General features: G+C 34.1%; 1 protein-coding gene across 7 annotated transcripts in view; it reads right to left on the reverse strand.

The window, feature by feature from the left end:
* The window catches only part of LOC130235728 (pro-neuregulin-1, membrane-bound isoform-like), a 196,319-nt gene that overhangs the window by 71,554 nt on the left and 99,340 nt on the right, over positions 1-25,425 (reverse strand). For all 7 annotated transcript variants that reach the window (XM_056466158.1, XM_056466155.1, XM_056466154.1 and 4 more), the window contains exons 2-3: positions 19,095-19,269; positions 16,257-16,378 (exon numbers count right to left, since the gene is read on the reverse strand). In XM_056466158.1, the coding sequence (XP_056322133.1) occupies positions 16,257-16,378; positions 19,095-19,269 (297 nt within the window). The remainder of the gene's footprint in view (positions 1-16,256; positions 16,379-19,094; positions 19,270-25,425) is intronic.

Raw genomic sequence — 25,425 nt, forward strand, 5'->3', positions numbered from 1 at the left:
AGTATCGATAAGCTCTGACGTTAACGATTCTGCTATCGGTACTGGAAAATTATTGCTGAATAAACATTACTTACAGTAGCATAATTTAACTGACCAACCTTTTCTTATTTGCAATATTTTTTATTCATCTGCACAGTCTGTAATCTCACATGAGAAATGCTCATGTTTCTGGCGAGCGCGTCAAGTATAAAAGCCTTCACAGTTCTCGGCTGTACGTGTGTACTACAGCGGTGACTCACGCTTAAGCCTGGTTTATGCTCAACACGTCCGCTAGTTCGCTTGACTGCACGCGGCGAATTTCACGTCATCGCTGGTTTTGCGGAGGTTCACTTTGGATGCGCGTAACATGATTTCGGTTGGCGGAGTGAATGAATTTTTTTTGAGACTCGAGCAAACACTGCGTGCGGCGCCGCGTTTGATTTGAGTTGAATATGAACCACTTTGAAGAGATTTTGTCTGAAACAGTACGACATCTTTATGATGCGTGATTATAGAGATAACCTGATGATCAATAATTCTTGGCTAGAAACAGCAACAGCAGTGAGAAAGGAGGAAAGTTTTTGTTAAAAGGTCTGGAAAAACTTGAGAGATAAGTTTGTTAAAGCGCACAGACATAGCTCACGACCCAGACTTGCACGCACACACAGCTCGTAAGCTTGCAGAGTGAACCAATTGGGTTGTATTTCCCGAGTAGACAGCGAAAGTGTCAGTTGCAACAAACGCAAACGCAATCTATCAAAAGTGCACTAACTGCAATGAAAAGTAATGAAAAGTTTTGGACTGCCTAGCCACTAACGGTAATGTTACATCATCCACATCGTTATGCCAGCAGTCAATCATCTAAATTTATCTAATATTAATAGTTAAATAAACACACATATTTGGTTACAATGACAACAGCATTTTTTTCTGCAGTAGCCTAACAAATCAAAACATTAAAAATGCTTTTACATTACTGTATTTACAAATATAGCATATGAATAGCCTAATAATAGTTAATTTAATAATTTATGTAAATGCGTTAATGAAAAATCGTAAACATTATCTCATTTAACTGCATTTTGCAACTCAAAGAGGATATTTTCAACTGCAGGGAGCACAATAAACCAAGAAAGGTCCTGACTTCTGCCAGAAAATGCAAACATGTTGATTTTTCTCCAGAAGAATGGTTAAAAATTGAGTCATTTTCCTTCAAACTATTGTACATTTTTTTACAGAAAAAAATATCTATTTGTTTTACAATTATTGGTTTCATTTATTTTACATTAAAAACTTAATAATAAAATAAAGTGTTTTTAAATCTGTTCAATTTGGTTTTTTTTTTAATTAAAAAAACACAAAAAGTACTGATAAGAGAACCGATAAAGTACCGAACCAATAAGTGGTATCGGTAAAAGTAGTAATACCGTTAAAACCTTAACGATACCCATCTCTACTCAAAAGTAAACACCTACTGCTGTGATTGGCTAACAGATCTTCTGCAAAGGCTGACCTTATTGCTATTATTCCTATTATATTTATTACATCATAAAACATTACAAAACCTGTTGTTTTGGTAGACTGACTTTGATATAAGATGCTTTTAGAGGAACAACAGGGTTTTGAGCTCTGAAAATTACAGGATGTGTTTATAGTACTGTGACCTCTTATCTGTCAAAAGATCAAGGAAATTTTGGTTTCTCAGTTAATGACCCCTTTTAGATGTCATCTGAAAAGATATAAAAACGTGTATAAATTATCTTAATTTGTGAATTCCAGAACAAAGTATTTGTTATTGATTAACAGTTAAGGGTTGATCATTTCAACAGTTGATCACAGATTGATTTATCTATTTTGTTTTTAAACCTTGGAATCAAATTAGCGATTTAATCTGTCCTGCAACCCTATATTAGCTTTATTAAATCTTGAGATGATACTTTCATCATTTAAATACAAAAACGTATTTATTTAAGCAAAGCCAAACAGAATAAGAAAAACAATACAGTCAGTGGTTTTCCACTTGCCCCATTCTGCCATCTCCATTGAAGCCTTTCACTGTGACACTGCCGATGCATTAGTCAGTTTATTCTTGTAATGATGTTTCTATAAAAGCCAAACTCTCCTGATGGTGCTGCAGTGCAGTGCTGTAATTATTCATGCTGTCTGAAGGTGCAGTGTGTTCTCTCCTTCAGAGCTTTTCCCGAACGGCTGTCATTTGGAGAAATGTGGCGTGACAGAGATCACTCTCAAATTATGGCTTACAACTTCTATTCAAAAATCAAAACCAGTCACTTTAGATAATAAGGCTATAATATTGGTGTGTAAAATCAACCATATACATTAGTGAAGACTGAGTACATCTTTATTTTAACATGTCATTAGTATAACAAGCATATCTGTGGCCAATGCTGTTTTGAGTTCACTGTGTTTTGTTCCTCCAAAGTATTTTCTCTATGTATTTCCCAATGGTATAGTTATATTTAACAAGTGATACTGCTGCAGAAAGACTTGTTTCAAGTTTTTGGAGTCATTTGTGGTCTGCTGAAAGTGATTTGTAATTATGAGTATCCTTTTAATACTTGATGGATGAACTGCGAAGAGAATAATGGCACCTCTTTGTGTCTCAGTGTATTTTAAAAAAACATTTCAGATTTTTACAGTGTTATGGAAGCTATGCCAAAGTCAAGGAAAGCCATTTCATTCGACGGCCATCTTTGAAACTCAGATATACAAGTCTCCAACTCATTGGGAAACATCAAATTCTCTAAAACAGTTTCAAAGCTGATTCATTTTCAGATTTGGAATCACCAATGAAAACTAATAAGAACTGTCAAACAATCAAAAAACTGCATTTTTCAGGTTGCCCAAGCTAATGAGCATGCGCACTCAAAGGGAACAAATTCACAACACCAGCCTCCTTTATGCCTGTTTCTGGAGGATGCAATCAGATGTCATCCTATCAATCAAGCTACAGTATGTAACTACCAAAATAATCAATAACTTACAGGTTGCACAATATCATCCTCTTCACTATCTGCTATTAAAGAAATTGTCTGATTGTTATGACCTTTACTCAAGGAATCTTATAAACTAATCCTTGTAAACCCTTGTGAATTCAATTGAATTGTATGGAGAAAAACCCTAGTATAAAACATAGATTCAACATGAATATATTAATTTCCTCACTACTATTGATATTAGGGTTTGTGTACTATTGTGTATGTTCTTGCTTTCATAGAATTCTCTGTATAATATTGTGTCCAATCATGCTGGTCTTTATGAAAAAGCTTAGAACGTATTCCTGATTTCAAATGTACTTGCAAAATGACAGTGACCTCTTGTTTATGTTTGTAAGCGTTTGCAATTTGCATTGGAGGTAAGAATTTATTTTAAATAAAGAGGTCAGATCAGGCGACTGCACAGTGGAGCAGTAGGTAGCATGATCGCCTCACAGCAAGAAGGTTGCTGGTTCGAGCCTCAGCCGGGATCAGTTGGTGTTTCTTTGTGGAGTTTGCATCTTCTCCCTGTGTTTGCGAGGGATTCCTTCTGGTGCTCCGTTTTCCCCCACAGTTAGACATGTGGTACAGGTGAATTGGGTAAGCTAAATTAGCCGTAGTGTATGAGTGTGAATGAGTGTGTATGGAAGTTTCCTAGTGATGGGTTGCAGCTGGAAGGGCATCCGCTGTAAACATATGCTGGATAAGTTGGTGGTTCATTCCGCTGTGGTGACCCCAGATTAATAAAGGGACTAAGCCGAAAAGAAAATGAATGAATAAACGAATGAGGTCAGACAGGACCTTGAAGCTGTAGTTGATTCATTTAAAATTAGAGATTTCAAGCTTTATGTAAATACATTCTCATGTCTGTGAGGCAAGTATCTGCTGACTTCAGAGGGTTCATTACAATGAAGCTGCAGAAACTGTCATAAACAACACATATCTGGACCGAGCCTCTCCCCTAGAGAATCAGTCTACAGCAACCGAGGACTGGCTTCTGTACTTGTAGGCGGGCTTCCTTTGCTAAAATCGCATACTTCTCATGTAGGTACTACATTTGAGTTTTAAAGGTGCAGCAGGTGAATGTCTTCAGAAAGATTTTTTGTTGTGCTGGTTGAAAGTTTCTTCACATTCCAATAGTAATGATTAAAGTAAATGATATAAATGTATTTATATGTATTTTTATATTCTAGGTAAGGCATAAGACTAAAAAATTTTCATCCAATTGTCGGGCCGACAATTCCCATAATTCTGATAAGTAGCCCAAACTGCCTGTCAGCAAATGTACATTTGTACATCTGCAGCTGATCACGCAGACCTCCCGTTTTCGCATGGATGCGTGTTCACTTGCACATGAGAGAGAGAGAGAGAGAGGAGAGAGAGAGGAGAGAGAGGAGGAGAGAGAGGGAGGAGAGGAGAGAGAGGGAGAGAGGAGAGAGAGAGAGAGAGGAGAGGGAGAGAGAGAGAGAGAGGAGAGGAGAGAGGGAGGAGAGAGGGAGAGAGAGAGAGAGGAGAGGAGAGAGAGACCGGTATAAACAAATGCTCAATTAAAACTTTAAAATCCTGAATCAATATTGAAGTTACTTTTGCAAGCTGGAGAAAGGATGACACCATGGCTGTATTTCTTTTAGACAGGTAATGTTGTGTTTTAAAACTATTTTAGTCATGCAGAGCTGATGTAGATTGCTGTTGTTACAAATGGGTTATATGGACAGAAATGTTGTTCACTCACTGAAATCTTCTGTCAAAACACTGATGTGACTATTTTCAATTTCATAAGGGACCTTTTACAGCAATGATAATGTAGATTTTTATTCAGTTTAACAACAAAATATAAGTAAATAGTGCTTTTCCACCTAGCCTGCTTCACTGCGGTGAAGTTGGTTTTATATTTACATCACATTGGTTCATTTTTGAGCAATGACAACCTGTGAAATTCTCAGTTGGGGAGAAATACTTGCATGGCCAGCCCAGGCTCATTATGGATACATATCCCTGTATACATTTCTGGAGAGCGTGAAATACATCCCAGGACTTGTATATTTTATTTTTTGCCTTTTGTTTTTGTTTTACCTGCTTTTTGGAACTGTTTTTTACCAGATTCGAACCCTGTTGTTGCAGTCAACTTCTCTCTGCATCTCAAGTCCACTGACGTTCATGGCGAGGCACTGGACAAACCATCCACACATGGAGGTAAACGGTCAGCTGGTAGCATGGAAAGAAACAGAAGCCTGACGGCATCATACCAGCCCATAGCATTTGTTTTAAAGACGAAATGCAGCCATACGTACCTCTGGCTACATAGTTCGTGCTTTCCAGAAATGTATACGAGGATACGTATTCACAATGAGCCTGTGTTGTGCATAACCTATGAGGCTATGTGAGCACTTCTCCCCAGCTTTTTTTCTAATACTATTAGTATGGATGTACTACGCAATGTGAGATGCAGCAATAGCTTTTGGGTATTCTCATAATTAATGCAATTCATCATGGGGCATACTGCAGGAAGGAAGTCAACAACTACAGAAACACTTCCAGAACATTAAACAGCTTCCTGCTAATGCCAACCGCACTGCAAAACTCTCCGAAGAGCAGCATGACTCATATCAGGTCAAACATACTTCTGCTTATTGCTCATATTTTGGGTTATTAATTGCCCAGAACACCCTAGCAACTACTCAGCAGGGCAATACCATCACACAATCCCTAGTGCCAGTGAGTTTTGCAGAGACATCCACTCCCCGAAATCCATTACACTCTTGTTTGGCCTTGAAGCTGTATTTTTCAGGTGGTGCAGGACAATTCTTCTCCTCCCATATTTTGTCTTTCTCGAATTGCCAGTCCCCTACACATGTCTAGACACTGTAATTGAAACCTGACCTGTTCAGATGACCACTTACGAAAAAATTCAGACATTTGTAGAGAATGTAACGATCCAAATACCACACGTATGACATCTTTCCTTGTCTTTGCAGAAGGTCTTATCCTGCTGTACAGCTGGACTTTACTGATTCAGACCACACATCCACAGCAGAAACATCCACCGCATGAGCTCATTTAGCCACTGCAGTTCTGCTGAGACCAAACACAAATGAAACTGGCCCTAAAATGTCACTCATAATCACTTTACACGGGGCCATGATGTCATTTTAGCATTTATCGGTGCTAGTCTGTGATTTTATTGCCGTCCAATAATGGAAATGTCAATGTTTTTCCTCCCACCTCCCAGTAGAATATTCCCAGACAAATGACCAACTGTTTTTTTTTTTGACATCCATCAGCATTGTGTAGTAATGTAATTCCCGTCTGAACTTTCATTTGAATTTACGTGGAAATCTTGGACCCAAAAGTCTTATCTAATTGTAAAAATTCAGTTTAACCACTATTGCAGATACTGTCCGGTACAAAGAGTGCTTGTTCCAGAGAACCAAGAACTAACAACTGAAAATGTAGGACTATTCATATACACATTAAAAGTTTGAAAGCAAAAATCACAGTCAATTCCAGGAGTTCATTTATTGTTTCTGTACAGGAAATTTAAAATGAGTGAATGTGGACATATTTGTGGACATAAACGTGGTTATGATATATAGTATTCAACTCATTTTAGTTGGTAATTATGAGACTGGATGGCTTACTGTTACTAAACTTAAAAAACTTTTTCTGTTCTACAGCTCCAGTTGAATGATTCTTAAATTATTCATTACCATTTTTCTATCAGATTCTTTTTTTTATGTGAATCTGGATTAGATAAAGTTATATAGAAATAAATGTACCATTTTGGTACAGGGTAGCGATCCTTTGAAATAAATGTGGGACCAGAGTGCAGTGGAGGACTGGCCATCCAGAGCCATAGATATATACACATATTTACATATTTCTATGATCTGAAGTTTTCCCGGTGGTCAGAATGCAAATATGTTTTTAAATTATGAAAATTATCATTTTACATTACTATTCTACATTGCTGGATAAGTGACCGCACTGGCATTGTCAACAAAGAAATGTGTTTATGTGCATGGAAATGTATTATCCCTGTTAATTTTAATCAAATCCATGTCCTCAAAGCCTCAGAGCTTTCACTTCTAATTCCTACGGAGGGAGCGATTTGTTTGTGAATAAATCTTCGTTATAAACGATTCCTGTGACCATCGATATCCCTGCCTCTCAATGTGCATATCCACATTTCTGACCTAAATGGTATATAAAATTTTTAATATTTAACAAGTATGATCAATGCAGTAAGTGACTGTATTATCATCAATGACATTACTTGTTGAGCACAAAAGTTCATAACAATACAAAATTGTAAAAACTAAATCTTACCTATGAAATGTTATGCATTTATGCTTTGTTTTCTTTGTTTGCTCTTTACTACACCCATACTCAGCTCAAAAGTCCAGCATCTTCAGATTGGCTTAAGTCTTGAAAAGTGTGGTTGAATGACTTGTTATGCCAGCACTGTACAAATATGGCGGCGGTATTGACGCAAGCTCAGGATCTGTATGCGATATCTAGTGTATATATCTATGGTGAAACCCAAACATTGTGTTCAATTTAAAAATAATTTGAAAGTAAATTTTCGTCACACTTTATTTTAAGGTACAATTGTTACTATTAAACTAATAACTGTGACTTTTAGCTCATTAAATGTCCAATCTACAATTTATTACTAGTTATTAAGGTAGTAGTAGGTAGGATTAGGGATGCAGAAAATAATCATGCAGAATATAGTAATTGTATTGTAATATATATTTATATAGTACATTTATTGTGCATGGCCATGCACCCAAAGCGCTTCACAATCATGGGTGGGGGGTCTCTTCACACCAACACCAGTGTGCAGGATTCACTTAGATAATACGACGACAGCCACAGGACTACGACGCTCACCACACACCAGCTATTGGAGAAGTGGAGAGATAGTGATACAGCCAATTTGGTGAATGGTAATGATTGGGAGGCCATGATCGGTAAGGGCCGATGGACGGAATTTGGCCAGGAGACCGAGGATACACTCCTACTCTTTACGAGATGTGCCATGGGATATTTAATGACCACAGAGAGTCAGGACCTCGGTTTAATGTCTCATCCGGTAGATGGCGCTCACTGACAGAATAGTGTCCCCATCACTATACTGGAGCATTAGGACTCACACAAATATGTACTATAACAGTACAAAAAACAGCCAATATAATTATAATAGGTAATAAACCAGTTATTAATAGTGAGAATTGATACTTAAACTAAAGGTTTACCAGAAATGTTTATGGTAGTTTATTTATATTTGACAAAAACGTATGCATACATGACCCGAGTATATGCAGAAGATGTGTTAAAATCATATTTAGCTTAGTACAGCTAAGCAAATTAAAACACACGATCAGAAAAAATATTTGTATCCAATTAAAAATCTATCAGACAGAATTTAAAGGTGAACAAAATTGGTTTCTTTAAAAAAAATTTTTACTGATAATCAACTGGAATATATCAGACATGGCATCAATGAAATGGAAAGAGGCTGTTTCCTTGAAAAGGGTCAACCGAGAAGTGTTGATGAATTTGGTGGAAGTCTATGAGGAAGAGTCTAATGGTGGCCGCAGATCTCACATTACAGGAGAGGACCGCTTACATGGAGAACCTGAGGGGAAACTACTCAGACAAAATCCCACAAATCAATAAAGTGCAAATGCAGATCCATACATTCAGAGATTTGATTTGTGAAAAGGATATGGATTTAGGATGGAGTTTTTCTGTGTCTGGATACCACTGTTAGTTTCTGTTTCTATGCTAGGCAAAGAGCTTATTGAAGTTACCTATAGAAAATTACAGATCAACAACCATAGAAAATTAGCTAAATAAAAACATGGTAAAAAATTAACTAAGCATTCCCTCCTTATGTGTGTATGCAGTACACATGTCAGTTTTCAGTGTTTAAGTTCAGTTCAGTTTAGCTCAGTTCAGTGTGGTTAATAATCACTACTGAGAGTCCAAACACTGAAGAGCAGGTCATTATACAAAGCATAATGATATCAGTCACCATTATGCTTCCAACATTATAGAGAGCTTTTGATTAGGTTGAGCATAAAAGAGGATTGCAAAAATAAAAAAGTAGAGGGGGTGTAAATACTTGACAATTGTGTTCACAACAGTACATTGCTACGTTATAACTAGGCCCAGATGGAATCTGTGTGTCCGATTTTTTTTTAGCCCATTATTAAATCTTAATTTACTTGTATGTAAATGTGTGTAAATATGAAGAGTTCAGATGCAAAAACCTCTAAATGTCATCTGAAATGTGTGTAGGTTCAGTAATATCACATTTATAGCAAAGAATAAGTCTTTTCCTGGTCTTTAAAGTAAAATAACTTAACATTAACAAGGGAGGCTGAAAATTAGTTTTCATTTTCTATGAAAATTTTTAACGATACAGGTTGTTTGGTAATATTTTTTGTCTTTTAGTAGATATATTATATGAGAACCTTGCTTTGATTATCAAATAAGTGGATGTCATTGGATTTGCATTGCAAACCTTAAATAAAAGTTCAAAAGTTATTATTTTTATTTCATTTTTTTTAGATTTTAGTTACTAAAATCTCAAAAAAATAATTTCACAGAAACCAGTAGATTGTTTTTTTTTTTTTTTTCTTTTTACAAAATGCACAGAAATAACAAAAAATGTCTGCTGATTAGCTCTGGCCTAAAGCCTGTTGATGGCAGGCCTGAAATGATTGGTCTAAAAAGCATAACAGATAATGCTAACATTGTCTCTACGATAATACACAGGAAGGAATAAAAGAATAAGAGAATAAAAGCAGTGATTGGCTAAGACCACGTGACCAAGTTAGCATTACAGGTTTTCCAAATAGTAAGTAATACAGACCTTTTAATCTCATGCATAATGAGAAAATCTTTGATTATAATATATCGTCACCTTAGAATTATAAGGTTATATCTGCATTCTGAATGATTCTGAGATATTGAGCTTCAAAGTTTTTGTATTCCATAGAAAACAGTATGTGTAACATTTTTTTTTTAAATAAAAACTTTTAAAATGTAAACAATTTATAAAAAAAACATCCCATAATGTAAATAAGTTGTCATTTAATAAGAATATGTCAATAACTCAATTTTGACATTTTTGACTTTTATATGACACTGTTTCTTTTCAATAGGTTAAAGTAATAAAAATGTTTTCAAAAATCCCCTAAAATAAAAAAATAACAAAAATATTGAATCCAAACGCACATGTAGGATAGCAAAAAAGGACAAACCTTTTTACATATTTTTCTAATCTACATTTTTTTGTTTCATATTTTCATTTGATATAAACAGCTTTAAAATGTTAATAGTTTAATTGTTGATGGTTTTAAGTATGGCTGAAATAATATAATCACTGTGTCCCAAATGACACACTATACACTATGCACTTATACAATATGTACTCATGTACTTACACACTCAACAGCATAGAATAAGAATTTAGTGTCATCTCAAAAGGTTTTTCTACTAACTGGAAATTTAAACTGGAAGTTTCCCTGATGACATTTAACAGATGCCAAATTAGTGAAACAAATGACCAAACTATCAAATAGTACCTGCCGTAAGGCACCATAATCAATTATGTGGGAAAATGTTACTTTTACAATCCAAAATAAATATAGTAAATATAGCTAAACGTCAGCGCCCGATAGCTCTTCCCCTTCCTCCACATGAGGAAAGCTGTGGCCGTTGAGTGCGGGAAGTGTACAAAATTCCACACTTGTTTTTAACAGTTAAATAAGTGCATCATCCAGGTGTTTTAAAGTGTTTTTATTCTTTTTAGAATAAAAATTATATTTTAGTGTGTATGCATTACTTACACTACACTGTAAAACCCAATAAGTTAAGGCAACTCAAGCCATTTGAGGAAATCGATTGTTACAAACCATTTGAGTTAAAAAACTAATCCAAATGAGTACTGTGAACTTACTGCATTTAAGCTGAAGTAATGAGGTATTTAATTAACTCATTACCTTGACTGAGTTCAAAACTCTTTTCAAATGAGTAGAATTAACTTTCAGTCAATTTTGAATTAACTACACTCATTTCATTTGATAAAGTTGACTGTTTTACCGTGTATTTATACCACAAGATGGAGTAGAATAATGCATAATTATGTAATTTGTGACACACCTAATATTTCCATTAGCTTTTGTGTAGCATTTACGACAGTTAAGCAAGTGAAAGTGGAGCAGGTAGTCAAAACAAAAACATAATAAACTAATAAAAAAAAATGACTGCAAGAGGACTTTAACATTCAGCACACTGACCATCTCATCCTCTTTCCCGCAATAACAATAATCTGTGCTCTGTCAGATAACTTCATTCTTTACCAGGTTCATAAGGCATCAATATCAGGGTGTTTACAGTGATTAACATGAATAGACTGGCTTTTTGTTGATCTTCTAATGCCGGAGGAAAGGCACAGAGGAGCTCATACTTTTCTCTCTTGGCAATCATTCAGATGCTCACTAATTGTAAAAAGACATTAAGAAGCCAGATTACAAAGCAGAAAACTGAGCTTTTTTTGCAATGTTGCAACTGTACTGGAGGAACCCCATTTAGCTTTCAGGAGATATTTATGACCCGCTGTTCAGTCTCAGAGCCCCTGGCTGATCAATATCACAATCTGGACTGTATTACATTTGTGGATATAAATATGCAGGCAACATGAGTTTAACTAGATTGTAATATTTGTTTCTGAGAAAACTGTTTATGCACTATCAGTGTTGGGTAAGTTACTTTAAAAGAAATAAGAATAATTGTATGCATCAATATAATAATAATAAATGCATCATTAAAATGTATTTCAATTCATTTTCTCAATTTACTGTCTAAAAAAGTGATGTAATTTCACAATAAGGATTTAGATGATTTGACAAAACTACTTTAAATCCCTATAAATAAAATCTCAAATATTTTTACCTTTACAAAAATGAATTAATTAAGCCTTTTAATAAGAAATAAAAGATTATTTACAATTGCTCTAAAAAAAGCTAAAGATAGATATCAAAACAAGAAATTTGATGTTTTTGACATGATGAGACAATATTTCATACATATATTCCTTTCCAACCCAGGCACATTCTAAAAACGTACTGCTATATACATTTCTAGAGAGCGCCAAATACGTCTCCTGAGCTACCCTTTTATGCAATTTTTCTTTTCGCAAATCTGCTAATTGATTTGAACAGAAATGTTGAAATTATTTACAATATTTAAGGCAAACACATTAAGGGCTCTAGTTTAATGATCTAGGCGCAAATCTAAAGCACATGGTGCAAAAGGTATACCCAAATCCACTTTTGCTATTTTAAGGATGGAGAAATATGCTTTGCACCCTAGTGCATGGTCTAACAGGGTTGTTCTTATTCTCTTAATGAGTTATGGGTGTGTTTTGAGCATAACATGCATTAAACCAATCAGAGTCTCATGTCCCATTCCCTTTAGGAGTCAGTTGCGTTGCGCCATAGCCACTGAATGCTTCACTAGCGAGAAAACAGTTAAACAGACCATCTACAGCGAGGATAAAGAACGAGCCTCCTCCTTTCAGCCTCTTTACTTTCTCTTTACTTTACTTTTACTCTTTATTTTACTCCTTTACTTTCATGGATAAGGAAACTGTGTTGCACGCACTCCACTGAAGGCATCCATTAGCTTACATGTTTAATTTTGTTTGTTAAGCGCAGACATTTGTTTCAAAACTATTTCTAAATTCAGTTCTAATTACCAGCAAACAAATGACTGAACAATAATAACGAAGTGTGGTCAAAAAGGTGTGGAGTTATATTCAATGTCCCATATGGTGATGCATCCGTGTCTAAACCCGACAGATGGACAAATCTAAACTTGTTTTTAATAAAACAAATATAAATATGCATATAATAAATAATAATACTGCTTATAATAACATTATACAAATGTAAATTGTCACAAATAAACTGAAAAAAGCCCCACAACATGAAGAAGCCATGGAGGTATTGGTATTTATGTAGTAAATAATTGTTTTTGTATCATTTTAATCCTTAACTTTTTTCATATGTAAAGATATTTTTGTACTGCTATACATCCTGTGTGTTTTAAGCAAGTGTAGGTATTTGGACTGCTCTGCGCTGGACTTTAGACCAGCTTTCAGTTGGTCAATAGCACGGTCTATTTCAGTTCCTCAAAATAGCAACGCGCCAACAATGCGCCTTAACACACCTCCTTTTTAGACGAGCACATCCATGAGTCCATATAGTGGTGTAAATGGATTTGCAAACTTAAGGTAGCGTTGGTCTGAAAATAGCAACAAACTGCGCCAAACATGTCTTGCACCTTATTGCGCCGGGTGTACTGTATGATAGGACCCTAAAAGTAATAGTAATGTGTAAATTAAGTTGTGGATGAGTACATTGTAAAAATGCTGGGTTCCACACAATGGATATGTACGAAGATAAAGGAATTAAGTTAACTAGTTTTTACAAATTTAAGGGAATGGAACATAAAACAATAAAGAAAAAAAACTCAAGAGTTGTGTTGTCTTAGCTTGTTTTAAATCAGTAGTTTGAACAAACAGCAAGCATCATTTTTTGAGTCTAATTTTATTACAGTTAGAAGCTAATTTGTAACCAACTACCAAACACTGGTTCCTACTTTCTTGCATTATATTAAGTGTAGCATTTGGGTTAAATAAGTGCCTGGTCATTTGGCTATTTGAAGTGTATGTGTACTGGTATGGTCTGGTATGTTGGTATTTAGAAATGGCTTGAGAGCAGAAAGCAAATAAAGTTGCATGGGACCAATGCATTTGCACTTTAAACAAGCTTATCCAACAGAAACTATACATAGATGTGAAAGGAGCTGAAGGACTTGAAACTGGAACATGTTCATTTACATATACATTAATTTGCATATGAATCTGTTCATTTACATTTATTTATTGGGAAAATGAATCTTGTGGTCTTTTAAGAGTTCTGCTTCCCTGGAATCATTCAGATCTTACAACACAACATATGAGATTAATGGAGTACCACATACAACAATGTAAATCACTAGAATTAATCAGACTTTCCAAAGCAACATAAGAAGGAGGACCAATTATGATGAGCTGATTCACTACTTGCATCAACCAAATCTACCAGCTCTATATAAACAGTATAAAAGAGCTGTAAAGTAGAATACATGTGACAGAAAAAATGTGACAGAGGTGCTGGGAGTGATCCAGTGATCTCACTTTAAATCAAATGCTTAAAAATCCAGATTTTCTCTAACTTTCACTGACCAAAAGCTGAATTTCCATAGCATCCAATGAATGGAAAATCAGGCTGCTATTGTGCTTTAGTTAATAATATAATATTAAATAATATCTTAAAATACTAGCAATGGTATAGTTGGTTTTAGCTTGAAAATATTTAGCATGATTTTAATTGCCACAATGAGAACAACAATGGATAATTTACCTCAGAATTTAAAAACAAAAAATATGCTGTTTATGTGCTCCATGTCCCATATTTAATAGATCAAAATTGTTTCACAAACTTGAATTTTAACTTTTCTGAAAAAATATTGCGCCAAAAATTGTCATTGGCCCACACAAGTGGGAAACATGCAAAATTTTAACATATATTTTTCAGCACATTCTACTGTAATTATAATTTTAATGTACGATAAAAAAAAAAAACTGAGACACTGTTTAATTACAATTTGATTTTAAGATTTTGAAAAAGAATCTGAGATACTTAGGGCTCTATTTGAACAATGTAGGTGCAAAGTCTAAAGCGCAGGGCACAAAAGCATTAAAGGCGTGTCCGAATCCACTTTTGATATTTTAAGGATGGAAAAATACGCTCTGCGCCCCGGCGCATGTTCTAACAGGGTTGTGCTTACTCTCTTAAGTTATAAGAATTATAAGAGTTATAAGAGTTATAGGTGTGTTTAGAGTATAAACCAATCAGAGTCTTATCTCCCATACCCTTTAAGAGTCAGTTGCGTCGCGCCATGGTGCATTTGCAATTTACATGGCGGACTTTGTAAGTGGAAAACTCAGAACGCTTCACTAGCGAGAAAACAGTTAAACTTTACTTTCTCTTTCTCTTTTTCGGGGATAAAGAAACGGTGTTGTACACATTCCACTGAAGACATTCATTAGCCTACATAATTAATTTTGTTTGTTAAGGAGAAAGATTTGTTTCAAAACTATTTCTAAATTCAGTTTTAATTTCCAGCAAATGAATAAATGAGCCATAATAACAATAAAAGTATGGTCAAAAAACCAACGTCCAAACACACGTCCTATGACCCATATGATCCAAAACCTGACAGGTGGACAAATCTAAGCTTGTTTTTAATAAAACTAATTATAAATATGAATATAATAAATAATACTACTATTAATAATAACATTATATAAAAAATAGTTAATGAATAAACTGAAAAAAGCCCCCTGACATAAAGAAGGCATGGAGGCGGTGGTTTTTATATTTATGTAGAAAATAATTTTTTTTGTAATATTTTAATTCATTAGTTATTTTTCTTTTGTAAAGATATTTGTGTATTGCTGAACATCCTGTGTGTATTAAGCAATGTGTAAGCGAGGCGCACAACTAATGAACTCTGTGCTGGACTTTAGACTTGCTCTCAGCTGGTCTATTTTAGTTCCTCAAAATAGCAACGTGCCAACAATGCGCCTTAACAAACTCTTTTCTAGACCAGAACAACCATGAGTCCACAAAGTGGCGCAAATTAAACAATGTAGTGCGAAAAAAAGGAAGAATTAGGGTTACGCTGGTCTGAAAATAGCAACACATCGCACCAAACACGTCTTGCTCCTTATAGTTTATGTTTTCATACTGTTTTTATGATAATAGCAGAAAAAGAAAAATAATAGATTAAAGCAACAAACAAAAATCCCAGATATTCCATGACTTGGACAAAAACAAATCCCTGACTTTCAGTGTTTGAAATGGACCTATTAAATTTCCATGATATTGCAGATATTCCATAACCCACGGGAACCCTTGTGATCTCTGTGAAACAATGCTAATCATTTGTATCACTGTACAGTAAAACTAAAGCACAATTGTAATTGTTAATTTACAGTGCACATGTACACTTTATATTATTACTGGCAACCAAAATTTCCAGTAATACTGTAAATGTTACAGCAATTCTTTACAGTGTATACAGTAAGTAAAAATGCACTTAACTACAGCCAGTTGCGTTGTTTTCCATTTTAATGCCAAGGAAAAAGATTCTTACTGTTGAGGATGAATAGGTTTGCTGTGGTATTTGTTTTTCCAAGACTGTTGACGGCCTCACAGGTGTATAATCCAGCATCTGCCTCAGTGGACTTCCGGATCAACAGTTCAGATATTTTCCCCCTGCAAAAAGTTATATAATCCCAGTTGTTTATACTGCGATTCAAGATTTACATTAGCAGCAACAGCATCTGCATGAGTCATTATAATAGCATGAGATACATCTGAGTAAAACTTTTCAGTGCAGTGCAGTGCTGTCTAAACTAGTCTTGCATCATTAAAATGTCATTTAGAAGAATTGAAGTGTAATAAAGTGTTGATGCACTGCTCTTGTATCTCAGCACAGGCATGTTTGGATTAAACTTTCACAACAACTCGCCCACATGCATTGAGAAATGTTAAACGACTGTGTCTTTCTTTCAAAGCACATTTTTGTATTGGATTAAGTGAAAAAATATGGTTTCTGGTTATAAGCTGTTTTATACAACTTGCCTTAAATCAAAAAATAAACAATTTTATTTTGCTTTTATAGTATTTTTTTCCCCAAAATATATTTGTAAGTTAAACTAGGGCTGCACGATACCACGATACTGGAAATATCAAACATTGCGATATACATATACATACATATATATATATATATATATATATATATATATATATATATATATATATATATATATATATATATATATATATATATTTGCTGCGATATACACTCACTGGCCACTTTTTTTGGTCCAACTGCTCGTTAACACAAATTTCTAATCACATGGCAGCAACTCGATGCATTTAGGCATGTAGACATGGTTAGGACGATCTGCTGCAGTTCAAACCAAGCATCAGAATGGGGAAGAAAGGTAATTTAAGTGACTTTGAACATGGCATGATTTTTGGTGCCAGACGGGCTGGTCTGAGAATTTCAGAAACTGCTGATCCACTGGGATTTTCACGCACAACCATCTTTAGGGTTTATAGAGAATGGTCCGAAAAAGAGAAAATACCTTGTGAGTGGCAGTTCTGTGGGTGCAAATGCCTTGTTAATGAGGTCAGAGGAGAATAGCCAGACTGGTTCGAGCTGATAGAAAGGCAACAGTAACTCAAATAACCACTCGTTACAATAAAGGTATGCAGAAGAGCAACTCTGAACGCACAACAATTTCTGCTGCAAAGTTCGGATGATAGGGTCAGAATTTTGCTTCAGCAACATGAAAGCACAGTTAAGGCTGGTGATGGTGGTATAACGGTGTGGGGGATATTTTCTTGGCTCACTTTGGGTCTATTACTGTCAATTGAGTATCGTGTCAACAACAAAATCTATCTGAGTATTGTTACTGACCATGTCCATCCGTTTATGACCACAGTGTACCCATCTTCTGATGGCTACTTCCAGCAGCGTGACGCGCCATGACATAAAGTGCAAATCATCTCAGACTGGTTTCTTGAACATGACAATGAGTTCACTGTACTCAAATGGCCTCCACCATCACCAGTACTCAATCCAATAGAGCACCTTTGTGACTTAGTAGAATGGGAGATTCGCATCATGGATGTGCAGCCGACAAATCATGGATGCTATCATGTCAATATGAACCAAAATCTCTAAGGAATATTTGCAGTACCTTGTTGAATCTATGTCACAAAGGATTAAGGCAATTCTGAAGGCAAAAGAGGGTCCAACCTAGTACTAGTAAGGTGTACCTAATAAAGCGGCTAGTGATTGTATACATTGCGATATGAATATTTATGGTTTTCCGCAAAAAGTCAAATAGTATTCTGGTACAGAAATTGAACAATGAAAAGTAAAATAACATTGTATAGTCTTCATTGTACAAATTCAGTAAAAAATTTCTTTATTAAAGTTACAAATGTACTTTTTTGTGACTGAATGCTTTAAACTCTTGAAAAGCCTTTAAAATACATGCAAATGATAACGTTTCACTCTTTATGGTTATACTCTGCAGTGACTGCACAAATATCATGTATTTGGTTTTGCTGATCAACTATAATCCCAACTCAACATTGCATATCCTGCGATGTGACTATTATGGACACATTGCAATATCGATGCTGAAACAATATATTGTGCAGCCCTAATTCAAGTACAGAAATTGAACAATCAAACGTAAAATAACATGTTCATCCTTGTAAATTTACTTTAATTTTAAACTTTAATAAATAATTATGATGTGACTATTGCAAATACAAACATTGCAATATCAACGCTCAAACCATATATTGCTCAGCCCTAAGTTGAACCAGGTAACAATCATTTTATTATAGCAAATCAATATTTTACCTTTGAGTGAATGTAATTTTTTCCTTGGTCAGAATAAATATTTTGATTAATATTAAATAAAAAAAATTCAGCTTCCAAACAATAGTTTTAAAAAAATGAATAAATAAAACTGTAATAAATTACAGTACTTATTTAAGGTTGGTCAAAAGCCAAACTATATTTTGATGCAAGTGTAAAAAGATAAATACAAATTATCTATACAATCTATATTTTAGCAAAGTTAAAATTGTGCTCTATACAGTATGATAAAGAATATTTTTACTTTGTATTATTGTATTTTTTTCTTGACCACAATACATATTTTTGATTTATGTAAAATAGATTTCAATGTTTGAACCAAAGTTAAATTAAAGTGAGAAAAAACTACAGAAGTTTTTTAAAGTTGGCTCAAAGTATATTTTTTTCAGTGTACTATATTGCACGCAGGCAGTAATAACATCTCTGGCTCAATCTTATTTGAAGCAACATATTCAGATTTGGTTTGAACAACAAAATAAGCACGTTTTCATTAAATAAGCAAGTATAATTCAGTGTACTTACTGTTTCTTTTTTTTAATCTTTATGCTTTTGGGTTTGTTTTTGCCTGTGAGCTCTTTTCCATTCTTGTACCACTTGACGTTGGGCGCTGGGTTTCCTGCCAAAACCTCACATTTGAGTACCGTTTTTTTCCCATCCTCCACTGTCATGCTCCGAAGGTTTTTTAACTTCGGTTCCGCTGGAAAACAAAAAGACACAAAACACAAATGATGCCATTGGTGCTCACAAGGGTGATACTTGCAAAACATTTAGCACATTATTAATCATAATTAAATTTTACTAAAAATAAAATTCAAACAGAAATCTATAAAGCTTATAAATCTTCATTTCCGTTCTTGCACAAAATACTATAAAATTGTTCTTCAGGTATCTAGATCTGACATTGCTGCCCTCAGGGATTACTTATTACTTACTTATTGTACATTTGGTATGATAGATCTCCTCAGCTAGCTATTTAATCAGAAACCACAACCATTACACTAACATAAAGCAAAAAAAAAAAGAAAACATAACTTCTTCATATTTTGATATGATTTATGATGCCATGAAACTGTCTAGTTAAATGCGATGCCCTTTGTGATTCAATTTGTGCGGTAGAAGCTTCAAAACAGCAGAATAAACACTGAGCCTCCAACAGCTGGAGCACAACAAATTATTCCCATATATAGTCGTTTACAACCTGTAATTGAACAGAGATATTGAAACAAAGTCAAAAGAGATGCTGTATTTCAATGTAGTTGCTTGATGTAATATGTTTGCACGCAATTTGAAACGTTCTTTAAAGTTCTGCCATCACATCGGAGTAATTCCCAATTAAATATCCTAATTACAGCACGTTTAAAAGTACTTCCTGATGTACTCTTAGTTACACTTGCAGCAATTACATTTACAAAAAGCATATCATTTGTACTCAAAATGAGCCCGAAGGTAATGTTACACATCAAAGCTCTTGAACTTCACCCCAGCCAACACTTATTCGGGAACATTTATTCTGTAACTGCTTATTTATAATCTATCAAAAACATTCGGATTGAAATATTATGTGAAATTCTGAAGTGATTCACTGTTCAGCGTGATTTATACACCATTTCAATTTATTCAGTGGAGCTTTGTGCATTTTATATTAGTTTCTTAATTTGCACCAATGTTAAGGCCAGGAAATTCCTGTTCTTTGCATCTATCCTGTCCTTATTTCATTTGTTCTTCTACTTATGATTATTATTATATTTCTGCCCTTAAAGTGTCTCATACAAAACTATAAGAAACACAAAATTTGGCAGGATGGACCCAAATATCCCTCACTTCTCAGGTGTTCACACACTCTGATCCGACCATAAGTGGTGCTATAATTAGAACTTTTACATTTTTAGTTGTTTTTCTGCAAACACACAAGTTAATAACTGTTAAAAAGTGTTATGGCTGCCAGATCTTTAGTTAGTCAATTTACGTTGATTTACGTTGATTACAATTTGATTTGTAAATGTATACCTGTTGTTTAATGTCAATTTTGATTTAAATTTGCTATCTTTTTAACAATAGCACCACAAATTACTGTAACTTGGACCTTTGTGATTGTGTGATTGGACCTTTGTGATTTCTCTTGAGTGCCATTCACACCTGCTATTTTTGCATAAATCTACCATAGGCCACTTATTTTATTTTTTGCCTTTTGTTTTTGTTTTACCTGTTTTCTGGAACCGTTCTTCGCCTTACTCGAACCCTGTCATCGCAGTCAACTCCTCCCAACCGGCCCATACCATTTGCTTTAAGGACGAAATGCAGTCATATAACTCTGGCTACATAATTCGCACTCTCCAGAAATGTATACAGGGGTACGTTTTCACAATAAGCCTGTGTTGATTTTATTAATTACAATTATATTAGTGTTGACTTTTGACATTTTCCTTTGTGTTCTATTTTATAGTACAGACAACAATGGTGTTAAAATAAAATGATCCCTGTTCACTCGGATCAATGAACGCAATGAAAATGCCAGGCCAGTAGTTGGCAATGTGACTTTGTAAAGAAGCAAAACATGGGTACACAAATAGGGTCCTTCGCCAAAATGTGTTTTTAGTTGAAACCTGAGTTGTGTAAACTGCATTGCAAAATAGCACATCTAATTAGGTAGATGCAGGTATGTGGTACAGGTGAATTGGGTAGGCTAAATTGTCTGTACTATATGTGTATGAATGAGAGTGCATGAGTGTTTCCCAGTGATGGTTGCAGCTGAAAGGGCATCCGCTGCATAAAACATATGCTGGATAAAGTGCAGTTCATTCCGCTGTGGCGACCCTAGATTACTAAAGAGACTAAGCCAAAAAGAAAATGAATGAATGAACGAATGTAACATTTGTTAAATAAAATCAGTTTTGAATCAAATATTATATTTATTTAGATTTTTGTAATGTGTTTTGATTCATAACACACAGAAAACTATTTTTATTTTGCTGCCTGTTCGAACTACTTATTTAAAATAAGTTGAAACAAAACAAGTTTTGAGATTTGTTTGGACAACATAGTTGGTTTATGTTCAACCCACTTAAATTTGTTAAGTTAATTTAATCAATTTGTGTTGGGACCATATGAATGAACCCTGCAACCCTGCATTTTTTTTTGTGTTTTACATCTAAATAATTAATAATTATAATAAAAGTGTAATAATTAACTGTTTGCTCCATTTTTACTTCATACATAATAAGATGTGAGATAGAAATTATACTTTGCCAGCTTAGTTGTGAAATATCTCTAGTTAATGATACTCAAGACCACTGTTTAAACTGTTTAAAACCAAAACCAGCAGGTGGTGGTAGAGTCCCTGAAGAAAATACCCAAGCCTAAAAACACCTATTGAGAAATAAAGATTTCTTTACAATACATCTTTCATGGACAAGTGCCACTTTATACTAACAGATGTATGCAATAACTACCCTTAGAAGGGCCATTGAATATGTTAATGTATTGATAAAATGGTTCAGTGTTTTCCTGACTGCACAAAGCCCCACTTTGGCATATTCTTAGCTAAAGACACTACACTGTGAAAAAAAATCTGTAATTTTACGGCTTATTAAATGTAACAAAACGTAAAATAACTGCCATTAAATTACAGATATTTACTGGAAAATAACAGAGGTTGAATTACAGAAATTTACCAGAAATTTAAATTTATTTTATTTATTTATTTTAATTAATTTATTTTACAGTAAATTTCTATAATTTAATGGCCGTTATTCAACTTTTTTTTTTCTGGCACCCCAGCTGCCGGAAATAAACCATAAGATTACAGATTTTTTTTACAGTGTGAGTTTTCACAAATGTCCTCAAATGTTTCTGTGACAAGACATGCAAATGGCAACCGATTAACATCTTCTATGCAGCACACCCTGTTTTTATCTCTTCAACTGAAAGATCCACCAAAAGCACCTTGATTAATAAACCTGAAGGTGTTTGTCATCCAAAACAAAAAATCAAACCTACATGTAACCTACAGTAACCATGACCCCCCATAAACAGCTACACTTTTGTTTAAGTAACAATTTACACCATTTACTACTGGCTAATTACCTGCCTATTATTAGGATATTAGTAAGTATGAGCTGATTTTACACTCCTAATCCTACCCAACTACTACCTAACTATTAATATCCAGCTAATTAGTCGCTTATTGAGCTAAAACTCTTAGTTAATGGATTGTTAATAGCAGGAATTGTACATTACAATAAGTGTGTCCACAAACCCTAACTCTGGAACCTCGACAATCAAAATCAATTCAAACAAACCATATTGTCTGTTTAAAAAGCACAAAAATATCGCTCATCTGCTGAATGTGTTTGCATTATCTTACAAAAATTTCCTCTTGACAAGGTGCTTTTAATAACAAGAATCCTTTGCATAGCATAATGATGACAGTAAGACGTGCTTCATTTTTCTTGATCCTCTACTGGAACGCCTATTGGGTTTCAGCAGAATATTCACCAACACATCACTTTGAGCATACCGTACAAACATGGTAAAATCAATGACAAATAACAGCGAATAACTATATTTCTGTGTGATTTGAGCATTTCCTCGTGGTCCAGGCTGCATGCTGCCCGTCCAGCTGTTTCTTCATGTCACGGACGTGTTTCCTTTGGGGAAACTCCTACACTGTTTTTTAGCCCGCAAAATTGAGTCGGATCAGGGTCCACATTCCAGAACACGGAGTGAAGAATTCCATGATCTAATATGAGCTTCAGATCAGCCAGTCACTGCATTTCCTTCTTAAACATCTAGAAATAAAAACAGTTTTTTTCTCCTCAGGCCAAATATACCTTAAATAGTTAACTCATCAGTCGCTACCTGTTTCTTATGCTCATAAACCTACAGGACTTATTGTTTTTTGTGACTAATAAAGCCACTTAGTGCTAAATACTTTTATATCTGTATTTTTATTTCTTATTTGTACAGTTAAAAAAGTCAACAATGAACATATGGCACATAAACAGTCCAGATGTATATGCAGTGCTCAACATATATGGTACACCTCTCAAAAATATATATTTTATATTAATAATTTCTATAGGATGCTGTATAACATTACATATGTGCATATACAGTTGAAGTCAGAATTATTAGCCTCCCTTTGAATTTTTATCTTTTTACAATATTTCCCAAATGGTGTTTTAGCAGAGCAAGGAAATTTTCACAGTATGTCTGATAATATTTTTTCTTACGGAGAAAGTCTTACTTGTTTTATTTCAGCTAGATAAAAGCAGTTTTTAATATTAATAAAAAAAAAAATTAAGCAAAATTATTAGCCCTTTTATGCTATTTTTTTCTGGTCTACTGAACAAACCATCATTATACAATAACTTGCCTAATTAGCCTAACCTGCCTAGTTGACCTAATTAACCTAGTTAAGCCTTTAAATGTCACTTTAAGCTGTACAAAAGTGTCTTGAAAAATATCTAGTAAAATATTATGTGCTGTCATCATAGCAAAGATAAAATAAATCAGTTATTAGAAATGAGTTATTAAAATTATGTTATTAAATTATGTTTAGAAATGTGTTGAAAAAAAATCTTCTCTCCATTAAACATAAATTGGGGAAAAAAATAAACAGGGGGGCTAATAATTCAGGGGGGATAATAATTCTGACTTCAACTAGCCAAATATGGAACTAATCTAATTAAGTAACTTACAAGAACGCTTCCAAAAAATAAAAACACCCAAGTTTATGTCTTAGGGGGAAAAAATTTATAAAATAAAAAAGAGGAAAAATCAAGAGAAACTAAAAAATAGTTGAAATTTAGTAGTATTTTTTGAAAAAAAAAATGTTTTTATTTATTTTGCAATACTTTCCTTGGATTTGAATGTATTCTCTTTCAATTTCAAAAGCTGTACAGTGACTAAAATATTATTTTAATAAATCTATATGTTTGACAAATCTGTTTTGTTCAAATGTACCAAAATATATTGCCTGTATTCACTGAGAAATACGTATAATATTTATTTTCAAAATGTAGTGTAGACTGTAAAAAATCCAACATACAAATTAACTCAGTTTAAAATGTTAGGTCCACATACTTTTGAGCTAAAAGTTGAATTTTCTCATAAAAAACTATTTTACTACATGTTTGTTCAATGAAAGTAAAAAAATAGTTTGAATCAGACTTTCAATTTTGATTTCTTCATTTGAGCGTTTACCACTGTAAAAAAAAAAATGTTGAGTAAACTTTAAATTTTAAAGCAGCCGGCTCAGTGGTTGAAGTTGTGCCAAATTATTCCATAAAGTATCCTTGACTTAAAACAACCTGTACAGTCAAATAAAAAAAAAAAAAAAAAGCACAACTTCAACCACTAAGCTCAAAATTTCATTGCAGCTAGTTGCTTGAAAAGTTAACTCAACTTTTTATTTTTTACAGTGTACTTATTTATGCTGCGCACTGTTTATAACTATAATTTGTATTGTTTACATTATTTTTCACTTATCTAAATGTTTTTCTGTCTTCTTGATATGTGTTGATATCTATGTACTGTATGTATGCAAGTACAGTTGAATTATGAGCCCCCATGTTTATTTTAATAGTTCTAATAATTCTGACTTCAATGTATGTATGTATGCAGGTATGTGTCTATGTATTGTATGTGAGCTCCAGAATACCACAAAAAAACCTTTGTATGCTTTTGTGCACACTTGCCGAATAAAGCTCATTCTGATACTGATTCTGAGAACTATTGTTACTAAAGGGGAACCCAAATCCATTAGTAACACTGCCTTTGACAGTAATTAACTCAATTCAATTCATTTTTATTTCTATAGAGCTTACATTGTAGATTGTGCCAAAGCAGCTCA

Source organism: Danio aesculapii, chromosome 10, assembly GCF_903798145.1.
Source record: "Danio aesculapii chromosome 10, fDanAes4.1, whole genome shotgun sequence".
NCBI classification, from domain to species: Eukaryota; Metazoa; Chordata; class Actinopteri; order Cypriniformes; family Danionidae; genus Danio; species Danio aesculapii.